Raw genomic sequence first — 12,456 nt, forward strand, 5'->3', positions numbered from 1 at the left:
CGCAGTATTCGGCTCCGAATAGCCTAGCCGGCGTAGTACGGTACGGCATATTCTCGTGTCGCGAAGATGCGTGAGATGGCCTGTCCTTTAAGCCAGCTACGCCGTCTCAGTCCATTCTTTGCGGGGAGCGTTTCATTTCATTTAATTTTCTCTTAATCGCTTAGAAGAACTTAGATGGAGAGTGGTGCATAAAAAACCAAAAACATATGTAATGCACGTAACGAAATAAATTCAAACAGAAATGTGATGCTAACATAAAACTGGCCATTATACAGAAGAGCTCAAAAATCACGAAAAATACAAACTGAAATACGATTGTAACTGAAATAATGGTATCACGAAAGAGGCGGCCTGATAAATTTTAAACGCGAACATAATCTTTTGTTCTTTATTCACTGATTTTCAGTGACATATAATTGAGCGGTCGAATATAAAAGCTACTAAAATGGAGCTACAGCATGCAGAACAAGGCAGCATTTGTTATTAACACCATCGAGATAGTTCAGAAATGCAAATAATCACGTAAATGATTAGCATAAGATATGCACAGTTGCCTTTCAAGAAACAAAAAAGCGCCGCGGTGGCTCAGTGGCTATGGTGCTCGGCTGCTGGCCCGAAAGACGCGGGTTCGATACCGGTCGCGGCGGCTGAATTTCTTTGGAGGAGAAATTCGAGGCCCGTGTACTGTGCGATGTCAGTGCACGTTAAAGAACCCCAGGTGGTCGAAATTTCCGGAGCCCTCCACTACGGCGTCTCTCATAGCCTTAGTCGCTTTGGGACGTTAAACCCTATAAACCAACCAACCAACCAGACATAATTAAGACACATTGACATAAAATATATTGGCTCAAAGATTTCTAAAATTTACTTGTTTATGCTCAAGCACGGGCACCTGGCTCTACTATTCTGCTTGTGCTACCAGACACGCCCAGATTTATGGCGAATGGTGCGCGCCGATTCCTGCGCTGCTCGAGGCTGTCGTGGTTACTTTGTGTGCCATAACTCGAAAGTTCCCTGTTAGCCTTAAATTGAGCTCGGTCGAGTACGGCAGCACTGAGTTCAACGACCGCTGGTCACGCTTGCTTCTAGCGCCAGAGCCGAGTCATCAGGTCCTGTGTGGGCACGAGTCACCCAAAATAAAGAGTTTTTTTAAAAGCCCTTTTTACTGTCTTCCTGGCTGCTGGATTGCCCTCACCACTACATGAGAATATCTATATACGTTTTGTGAAATATTCCGCGTGTGTACAACTTGGGAAAGACGTAAATCCTGAAATGTTCGGATCACAGACTTAGACGCCTTATTTCCTTTTTAGAAGTGAATAATATAAAAATATTTTCAAGCATATGTTTACTCTCTCTTCTTCTATGGGTAATACCTTTCGCATTTTTAGTGACGTAGTAATTACACATTGTCATTCCTCCCAAGCACAGCCACACGGCTACAAAAGAAATCTATTCAGCTGCTACGGAAATTTTGTAGTGCAAGTAAAATTCACTCTGATCCGGCGATCGAATCTGGGACCTTTCACATTTTTAGTGATGTAGTAATTACACATTATCACTCCTCCAAAGCACAGCCACACGGCTACAAAATAGCGCTATTCAGCTTCTACGGAAACCTTCAAGTAGAAGGGAAATTCATTCTGGTCGGGCGATCGAACCTGGGTCCACCGGCGGACAGGGGCAATCACTCTACTAATTAGGCTGACTGGGATGGCTAGCATTCCTTTGTAGCCGTATGGCTGCGCTTGGGTGTGGCTAATGAGCAATTGATCTCTTATTAGTAACCTGCTCTATCTTACGGATTCTCCTAAAGACAGGGCCAACACAGTTTCCGCTTCTGGTTAATCCATTGGCACTCGCTCAACCATACACTAGTTGTCCCCGATTAGCTCAGTTGGTAGAGCGACTGCCTGGTGGGCGGTTTTGTTTACTTCCTATTAGTGTATCTTGGGCACCCACGAGGATGCGGGCGAGCGCTGGTCGGTTAACTTTGGCCGTCTCCGTCTTTGGCAAGGCGTCCATAAAGAAGACGCCACCGTGGAGGTGCTTATGCGCGGCGAGGTTACCTGCGGCAACAGAGAGAAGAAATCGATGTCTAAATTTCATGGTGTTAGCAGCTTGTGGCCTAAACTGTAGTTGCTAGTGGACCGTTCTTCATTACCGCCACTTATTCACTATTCCAGACGTCAAGGGCACTTCAGTCAGCAAGGAGGGTCAATAGCAATAGCCGATTTATGTGAGCACTAGTCACTAAGAAATCGCGAAAACAAAAAAAAAACTTGCAGTTAATGCTTCCGGGACCACAAAAACCATTAAAATAATAAAAGTCGCCGAAGCTCCAGGAGAAACACTGCATTCGATAGCAAATAAAAACCGACTCTACACCTGCCAGCGCCAGTGCTGAGACATAAAATAACCGATGCAATAGAAACGGAGAAAATTGGAAAGAACGCGTTTCGCACGAATATGTTTCGCGGTAGGGCAGTAGTATGAAGCAAACAAGGGCTTCGTCATTTCTTGCAGAGCGAAGAGTAGGCAAGTTGTGGTATAGTGCATATGCCCTTAAAATAGCCTTCCCAACGTGCCAAACTAAAGAGTTAAAATAAATTTTTCTGCAAAGCTCAACAAACTTGACGCACTCAGAGAAAAGACAAAGCTGAAAATTTGAAATCTGGGTTAGTTCGTACATTATACTCAAGAAAACCAGCCAAAATAATTATAATTATAACCCCTTCCAAAGTATCACTGAGATAAAATCACTGCTGGGCTGGGAACCGTTAAACAACAGAAGAAAAAATTTGAGACTTAAATTCTTCCACCGCATCTTCTATAATCAAACAGGAATTGATAGCCGTAACTACCTTTTGGAACCAACTTACGTCTCGACTCGGCACGACCACTCCAAGAAGGTGCGCGAATACAATACTAACACAAACAGTTTTTCTAAATCATTCTTTCCACAAACTGTGAAAGACTGGAACTTGCTGCCGGAAGAGTGTGTTTCAGTCTTTGATAATCGCGATTTTTACTGTCGACTGTATTCCTGACAATCTAAGCCTTTCCTACTATTGTTCAAGATTTTTGTTACCTTTAATAATGTTTACTTATTGTTTTGTTTTACTTTGATGTTAACTTCGCTTAATGTTCTTGTTGCTTTTTGTGTGAAAATGAATGCGTTGTTTTGAAACTGTCTCCCCTGCGGTAATGCCTTCGAGGCGACGCAGGTATTCTGTAAATAAATAAATAAAAAGACGGGGACAAAGGAGAGACGAGGCACACACAACGACTGGACTATCAACTGTGCTTTATTGAAAAACAGCCAGTCTCCGAGAAAACGCAACAGAGCATGCGCAGCTCAACGGTACCGCAAACCCAGCACAAAAAACAACAGCGAGCTCGTAAGATAGTCAAGCTGCAGTGTCAACGGGACAAGTAACCTAATTCTTTCTGCATCAACGTGATAGAAGCCGTGCTAACACAGTTATCTCCATGATTGCTAATGTGAAATGCTTGGAGGATTTCCCGCTCAACCTTACCCTTGCCTCTACCGAGAAAAGTGACATTCGAAAACAACGGGTAGCACCCGCAATGTGAGCAGTGTGAGCTACAACAGCTCACACTGCTCTTAACAACTGTCTAAATGCAAGTTTAAATCCCGGCCTTACGTGCTGCCACCTAACCTAAAACGTGGGATGCAGATCGTGAGAATAGTAGCGATGCATGCGTCACTGAATGACCGACATCTTTCCTGTACATTTCCAAATGACGTGAGGGGACCCGTGGTTATACAGGACCACTGCCGAGGGGAGTCGCAATGCATGGGGTCCTGAAAGGGACCGTTCTTTAGGAATAGATGGCCTCCTTGGCACTGTAGACCAATATAATCTTAAGAGGATTCTGGTGGGGGCTAGTTGGTTCATGCTTAATAAACAGATTCACAACAGCGCTACGGAACAAGGACAAAAGGAACACGAGCACCCGTCCTGTGTTTTTCGTGTTCCTTCTGTCCTCGTTCCGTAGCGCTGTTGTGAATCTGTTTAATAATCTTAAGCATGATCTAGTGTGGTAATAGTCTGTACTAGCCTATTTAATGTCCCGAAACTGCAAGTGTACGACAAAGTAAGTCGCAGCTGAAGGATGCCAGGAACCTTCGACCTCCGGATTTCCTCGCGAGATCTTGGCATCAGCCGTCAGAATCAGAAACGACTGCACCGCCTTGGCGGCACTTCCGGTGATTGAGAACTAAAGCGATACCTTCTAGACGCCGCGTGGTTTTATAGGGACGAATTTAATGCGAAAAAGCGCCTGTTGGCCGCTTCTCAATCACCTTTGGTGGGATATATATTGCGAGGCGGAGCTCAGGCTCAAAGGTGTTCGCTCGTGGCTCTTGACCTGAACGCCGAAGTTCGACGGCTCTCTCCTGAAGGATGTGCTGCCAAGCTATCCGATCTAGTACCGTGCTGTGAAGCTGCCGCGTCTATCTGTTGTCACCAACTCTGTGAAAAATCTCGTGGAGGGGAGGAGTGGGGAACTCGTGCATCTGTCGAACAATCTACCCCTGACACGGAAGATGATTGTAGTTTCCTCGAGGCCACCCATTCTTCTGATTTGTCAACCCAGCAGCGCGCCGATCCCAGCTTGTGACCCTTCATCGATTTATAGAAGGTCAACGTGACTCTATACCTAAATGTTTTTATCGACACCTTTCGCCGTTCCCCTCAAACTAGGCGTGCTGTATAAGAATCGTGGTCCCAGTTCGCGAGCTTACCTTCTCATCATCTCCACAGCTCTTCGAGAAGACATCCTCTCGGTGTGCCAGGATGAACCAACTTCTGGCCACTTGGAATACTCTCGCAGGTTTCCCAGAAGAGGCCGGCTGTTCTACCTGCCACTGTTGTTAAGCGCTATGTCCTGAGGGGTCGGCAGTGTGAGCGCAGTAAAGCCCCGGCCTCCAAGCCTCAGGGACTCTTCCAACCTATTGCACCACCGCGTGGCCCGTTTGATCAGGTCGGCACGAATCTTTTCGGCCCTTGCCCCTTGCACAGTCATTGCCACTGACTGTCTGACTGGGTACGCCGAGAGTAAGGCCTTACCTCTTGGGATAACGTCGGAGGTTGCAGATTTCTTCACGAACGAAATTCTACTTCGGCACGGCTCCCTGACCTGAGCCATTCTCGAGAAATGAACGGCCGTTACTTAGCATATGATGGCCGAAATTTTACAGCTCAGCAGCACGGCTCATCTCAAAACTACTGCTTACTACCCGCAGGCAACCGTGCTGGTAGGGCTGACAAAATTGTGACGAAGGCTGTCAGACCGAGAGGCAGGTTCTTTCCTCAATCTCTCTGAGCATGTTTACTGGTGATTTTAAGAAAGCTAAATTTTGAAAAGTTGTATCTTAAGCCTAGTGACGAAAATAGCAGTTATGTTTGATTTTCTGATGACATTGGTAAGTTATGGGACATACTGAATAAATTGCAAAGGACGATTTAGGACCTGCGTTGGCAAAGAATGGCGAGTTCGAAAACTATTATGGAGAAATCAAGGATGAGCAGGAGGAGGTAGAAGAGCAAAGTTAGGGAGGTTAGCTGGAAGAATAAATCAGTTTGCTACCCTTACACGGGGAGAAAAGGGTGATGGGATAAAAAAAGAAAGAGAAAAAGAGCAGAAAATCAAAGGCACTATGAAAATTCACCATTCGTTAAAGTCACTGCCTATCATGCAGGCCAGAAGTTCGCAAGAAGCGGAGCAATGCCTTGGAGGTCTTCATCGCCGACGATCGCCGCGGTCAATAGCCGAGAATCTTCATTTTCGTCAGTGGGCGTGGATCTAGACACTCCAGAGCCTGGCTGAGAGGCTGACTTTCGGCGATGTAGGCAGGGCAGTCACAAGAATGTGGGCTATAGTCTCGTCATACCCGCAAATGGCACATGCAGGGCTATCAGCCATAGCGATTAAGAAAGAGTAATGGTTGATGAAAGTTACACCAAACCAGTGGCGACACAGCGGTCTTTCTTCGCGCCGTGGTAGGCCGGATGGAAGCCGGAGCTTGAGATCTGGGTCCAAGGATTTTAAACGAGCATTGGAAAATTGGCCGCAATTCTACGCGGCAAGCGTGGTGTCCTGCGCAAGTGCGCGAAGCCCGCCCGCTGCGTCTTATCTCGAAATGGGGATAGAAACAAAATCGCCAACGTGGCGAGCAGTTCGCGCGACCTCGTCCGCACGGTGATTGCCTGGTATGCCACTGTGACCCGGTAGCAATTGGTAGATAATGTCATGTCTTTTGTAGATGGTAGAATGATGTTGTCGAATTTCCGCGACCAGTTGTTCATGGGCTGCAGGGCGCAAAGAAACTTGTAAGCTTTGGAGGGCAGCTTTGGAATCGTTGAAAACAGACCGCCGCTGAGGGCGCTGGTGATTGATGTGTTCAATGGCGATATGAAGAGCGGTGAGTTCTGCACCCGTCGAAGAAGTGTGGTCAGCTATACTAACTCTAATTTCTGTAGTGTGTGCGGGGATGACCACGGAGCCAGAAGAACTGGTAGGGTTCACTGAGCCGTCGGCGTAGACGTGCACCCGGCTTGCATGGTGCTCATGGAAATATTCAAGACGGACTTGTTTTAGCTCTATCAACGATAAGTCGATCTTCTTTCTGATGCCAGGTATTGAAAGAAGCACAAGAGAATTGTGCAGTCTCCGAAGTGGCCAGATGGTCTAGAGGCGGCTGTAAACTTGGGCGATAGAATGGTGCGATGTGCATCAATGATATCTGTAAACGATGCGCGCCCTGGTAATAGGAAAACTGGGAAGATGATGAGAGGGAACACGGGGTATGTGTCGGAAATGTGCTTTCAGTGCGTCAACTGTTAGGTAGGTAGGGATTGCATGCTCCTCGGTGATGAGTATCGAGGCAACAATATCCTAGGCAACAATACTTGGCGCCTCTTGAAGTATCGCTCGAACTTATGGGCACGTAACTCCGGCTGCCCATATACACATGTCGCCCGCATAGATTGATAGTTGCGCTGACTGTGGTAGTATATCGACAAGCCCGACAAGTGTAAGGGTGAGCAGCACTGGGCTGAGCACTCCACCCAACGGGACTCCATGCGAAGTGAAATGAGAAGATGTTGGGCCATTATTAGTCTGCACAAAGAGAGATCTTTTGGATAAATAACTGCGTATACATCAGAATATGCGACCACCATGCTCGGCACCTTCCAAAGCGTCCAAAATTGTCTGGGGGGTTACATTGTGTTTTGCGCTCTTTATATCCAGGAACAATACCCCGGTCAAGTGCTTGAAATGCTTTGGCGCTGGATGGATGACAAGTTGACCACGTTGTCAACTGAAGAGCGTCCACGTCGAGACCCGGACATTATATCCGGATATACGCGGTAGCATTTCGTCTACCACTCAACAGTTGTAACTACCATCCTTTGCAGTATTTTTGCCAACGCAACTAGCCAGCACAATTTGACGGTATGATGAGGCGATTTCCCTCGCTTCAGGAGCTGTACTAGACGACTGGACTTCCACTCGTCTAGAATTGTGTCCACATTACATGATTTGTTGTAATACTCCAAAAGGACACGCCTAGCTTCTTGTCCATGGTTTGCCAGTGCAGTATATGGCACACCGTCGGGTCTCGTATATGATTACCGTCTGGAATAGGCCAGCGCGGCGTCAATTTTTCCACGGAATTGTTCGTGCTTCAAGCGACGAACATTAGGATTCGCATTAAAGAAAGCCTCATTTTAATAGATTAGAAACAAAAGCTGTGTAATAGGTCCTTGCAGCATGAAAGATTGTAGCTCACCAAGGGGGAAATTAGGGTCATTACGCAAAGCGCTGCAAGTGTTCCTCAGCCCTAGCACTCGGCCTCAGTGGGTTAAAATGCTTGAAAGATATGTCTCCGACCTCAAGATGCGTAACGGGAAATAATCAGTTCCCTCCCGCCAATAAAATATATCAAATTGGTCAATTAAGAGTCCGTACCTACAACAAATTGTGAGCAATTATTAAAAATCATTCTATTGACTTCGGAACACTGTTTTCAGTACTTTTTTGTTGAAATCGTGAATTAAGAGCTAGTGAGGAAATGGTCGAACGCCTTCGAGAAGTCTAATAAATGCAACCCGCGGCTGTTGAACGACCTAAAATGCGGTGCTCGTTTGCGTTTTGGAGACATGGTCGTTTCACAGAAATATAATTTTTCAAAGCCATGCTGGGCCGCAGGAATACGTCCCGTAGACTTGAAGTGAGCTACTGGCGAAGTTGCTAAATGCTTTAACAGCTTTCGACGGGTGCGCATAGGAGGACTATATCGCTGGATTTAGGGGTTGAAACAGCCTTCTTAAATTTCTAGGGAGAAGAAGTGAAGATCTATTAAGTTGGTGTTGAAAACGTTTTGATAACACTACTGAACTAGAAGAACTTGTATTATTGAGAAACATGGCTCTTCTGAAGCTATCACGGGCAAATGAGTGATTACTCAGCCTCTAAGTAATTATACTGAAGCTTTGGACGTCGACAATGATTCCAAGAATCTCCCTGCAGTTGCAATAGTTTCTAAGCGGAGGAAGATCCTCTGAAACGCGAGAGAAGTTTTTCATCAAGGAATTATTCGGGAGTATCGGACATAAGCTCTCACGAACACGGCTATGCTACTGGTATGCTATGGTATGGTCATTGTCACTTGTGCTGTGGCGATCCTTAGGAAAGTTGCGGATGTAAATGGACGGTAACAAATGCCACGGATTACTTAATATACCTGCGAATGACTTAGCACGCATTATTTACTAATTACAGTTACTCAGAACACACGGAAACACGCTTTTCGGTAAATCCAGGAGGGTGGCATTCATAGAAATGATTCAATACGAAGAATTTGATTCCTGTGAACAAGTATGGAAAGCGATAGTCAGTTCAAGCGATGATGCGCAGGGAACATGCGTCTGTCATAGATCACAAAAATTATATTTGTTGAATGAACTTCGCACGTACCCAGAAGCGACTCCTATGGAAGTTGTAGATGTAGATGACGAAACTTAGTCACAATTGCATGCTTTCACTTGGATAAAATGTACTCCAAAAACACCAAGTTACCAATAACTCCGGCACATAACTCGACCTCACGTACGCTGTCTTAGCTCCTGCAGCACAGTTAACGTTTCCAACTTAAAATTACTTTTCGCAAAGCAACTGAAAAGCAAGAACACTTGGCTGAGCTTTGCCTAGCTGAATCTCCTTTTTGCGAGCTCCGCGAGCAAAGTGAAATACTTCTAACAGAGATGCTCGCAGTTTTGCAACACTTCCAAGTGTTGTTTCTTTTGTGTTCAAATCCCCAAGTGTCACAACGGCGGAACGGGCTCTTCAGGCACAGTTTCTAAACACTCAGAACGCTCTAACACGTCGTCAAGAAAAGCCTGAATGAGGATGGCAGAGTAGGCATTTGTCTCGGTTCGAAATGTGTCAACGTTGTCTGTTACTGTTTATGTCAAGTGTTGATCACCTGACCTCCTTCTGCCCATCTTTGAGCGGGAAAAACGGTTCTAGGCGTCTGGAACAGCGGCTGGAAAAGGGAGCAGACAATTTTAAGAGAAATGGGCAGTTCTATGCACTGTACGAAAGATTTCTAATTATTATGTGGAGTTTGTCAATGAGAGCTTAATAGTGTAATTAGTTCAAGGCTGGAGGGTAACTGTTTCAAAAGTAGAAGAAAAAGACACCTGGGTAGCGCGTATGCCTCCATCGGTATCGCTGAGCGTACAGGTCCTATGGGCGCGGGTCGGGGAGCACCGGTGACCACGCGCACTGTTGCATCTATTGAGGCATGCTGGTGTGATTTCTAGGTGCGAAAGCAACTTTGAACAGACGACGAACAGAACGACAGAAAGCTAATTTGAAATCACAAGTCTCAAAGGCAGACGTCTCCACATTTTCGGCCCTCTTCCCAAGCTACAAGCCGTGTTCGCTTTGGCGAAGCTAGATGATCTTATATCGCTCTCACGTTTCACGGTGTCCTTGATGCTCATGGCCAGCTGTTGACAGTCGCACCGGCTGCCTTCTTCCGTGAGCAGGACTGCTGCCACGGGCACCTCCCCCAGCTCGCTGTGCGGCAGACCGACCACGCATACCTCGGCGATCTCTGCCTTGTGTTCGCGAAGCAGCAGCTCCTCCAGTTCTGCTGGAACCACCTGGTTACCCATGCACTTTATCAACTGCTTCAGCCGGTCGACAATGTAGAAGCGCCCCTCCTCGTCGTAGTAGCCACAATCACCTGCAAAAGACATACTGGTGTTTTGTAGACTTTTCTTTGGTCTCTTTCCTTTATGATGAACTAGCATGAAACGTAGGCGCACAAGACAGGGGCAGTGGCGAAGGAGTAGTATGAATAGCTCGTAATCCCGTATCTCGGTGGTGTCTGTTTAGCTGAGCGGACTACCCACCGTCACACTGCTGCTCATAACGACTCCGTCCACCTGTGCCTTCTCCCTCTGCATACTTCTTCGCCTTAAAAAGGCAGTAGATCTTGCTACTGTGAGCATAGAGTATTACATTGCTACAATAATACGTTCGGAAGCACTGCGAGAGGCAATGGAACACACGCCGAAAGGTGTCATGCTTTCCTGGCAGTTTAGTAAGTTTAGTTAGTATATGGGGTTTAACGTCCCAAAGTGACTGAGGCTATGAGAGACGCCGTAGTGAAGGGCTCCGGAAATTTCGACCACCTGGGGTTCTTTAACGTGCACTGACATCGCACAGTACACGGGCCTCTAGAATTTCTCCTCCAAAGAAATTCCAGCCGCCGCGGCTGGGATCGAACCCGCGACTTTTGGGTCAGCAGGCCGAGCATCATAACCACTGAGCCACCGCGGCGGCCCTGGCAGTTTAGGTAACGCCGCCAGTTGCACACGCCTGCCTATAGAGCTTTAATTGCATAAAAAATATACTCTGCTAAATTTCGTATCTCATGAGTGCAGTCTCCCGTTCTCCGATTGCTCCATTTGCGCTCAATCTTGCTCGTCCGCTCATCCGTCCACCCAAGCTTCAGAGGCACAGCTCTGTTGCGTCACAGTGGGTGCACATCACTTGCACAGGTCTAAGCTGATCTGCATAACGAAGGGATCTCATCTATTAGCACAATGCAAATTTTAGCGCAAAAGAACACAGAGAAGAGAAGAAGAGGAAGAACAGAGAGAACAGAGAGAAAGAAAGAAGAGAGAAGCTGAAGCTCCACTCTAAGTAGGCAAGCAGAAGGTGCGCTCCTGAAAGGAAGACTAAACTGTATTTAATACAGTAGGGTAATCTGGGCTATCATGGATTGACCTGCAAACTATTTAGACGCATTCTATGGACTTTAACCACTCTCGTTAAAGATTATGCGCCGTCACTGTAACAAATAACACTACTTGTACCAAGCCACTTGCTCGTGCGTAGGTCGCAGCCCTAATTACACCCGGTGGTGATTTTGGGGCACGGGCAGTGACGGCTTCCTGAAGGTGCATTTTTCTTCGACTGTGTAGGCAGTGTATGGAGGGAGGGTGGCTTGGCTCAGCCCTTGGGAGATGTGATATAGAAAGCTGTTGCCATTTGCGGCGAGGGCTTCTTGCCCCTGCAGTATGTTTTGCTATAGTCAGCGTCGTCGCTTCAGCGGACGCGCCGAATCTTTCCTCTGACTTTTTTCGACTCTCCTCTGCTTACACGTGGCAGTGATTGTGGCTCAGCTGGAGCCAGTGGGCAGGCCCGTACGCTTTTTTTTTCTTCCTTACTTCACTTGCAACAAATAGGCAGTGTACAGATGCGTATCAAATGCGCCTGTTCTACGGTAAGAGTAGAAATAATAATCATTGGTGGCATACCAGGCTCGACTAGTAGCTCTTGCATTGTGTCTGACACCATTGCACTGAGTTTTAGAAATATAGCAGGCGGCCATTTGCCAGTAACTGTAACGTACCTGACTTGCGCCAGCCTTCTTTGTCGATAAGGGTGGCATTCTCTTTAGGCCTCTTGTAGTAGCTTTTCACCATCGATGCGGTGCGGTAGCAAATCTCCCCGGTTTTATGCGGGCCTAACTTCTGAGCAGACACCACATCCAGCACCTAGAAATATTTTATAGGTGGAATGAAATTCTTGCAGAACAGTGATCAAATTTGTCTGGCACAAAAAGTTTTCCCTGAAAGCAGAAATTACAGAGGGCACTTCTTACTACTTACATGCTTTTTATACAGAATAATTGCTTTTATTTTTGTTTTCTATATGCTATTTAGTTTTTCATTTTTTTTCACTTCCTTTCTAACGACACATCTACTCTTTAACGTACGGTCCCAAGGCAAATCATTGTCCCGCCGCGGTGGCGAAGTGGTTATGGTACTCGGCTGCTGACCCGAAAACGCGGGTTCGATCCCGGCGGCGGCGGTCGAATTTCGACGGAGGCAAAATTCTAGAGTT

At 46.6% G+C, this 12,456-nt stretch overlaps 1 protein-coding gene across 1 annotated transcript in view; it reads right to left on the minus strand.

The window, feature by feature from the left end:
* Nucleotides 1-1,059: 1,059 nt before the first annotated feature.
* Nucleotides 1,060-12,456, minus strand: part of LOC149369543 (uncharacterized) — an 88,384-nt gene continuing 76,987 nt past the window's right edge. The window contains exons 7-10 of the mRNA XM_089575893.1: nt 11,963-12,107; nt 10,016-10,285; nt 1,935-2,069; nt 1,060-1,112 (exon numbers count right to left, since the gene is read on the minus strand). Of these exons, the coding sequence (XP_089432019.1) occupies nt 1,060-1,112; nt 1,935-2,069; nt 10,016-10,285; nt 11,963-12,107 (603 nt within the window). The remainder of the gene's footprint in view (nt 1,113-1,934; nt 2,070-10,015; nt 10,286-11,962; nt 12,108-12,456) is intronic.

Source organism: Amblyomma mixtum, chromosome 1 (assembly GCF_055824585.1).
Source record: "Amblyomma mixtum isolate Tamu chromosome 1, ASM5582458v1, whole genome shotgun sequence".
NCBI classification, from domain to species: Eukaryota; Metazoa; Arthropoda; class Arachnida; order Ixodida; family Ixodidae; genus Amblyomma; species Amblyomma mixtum.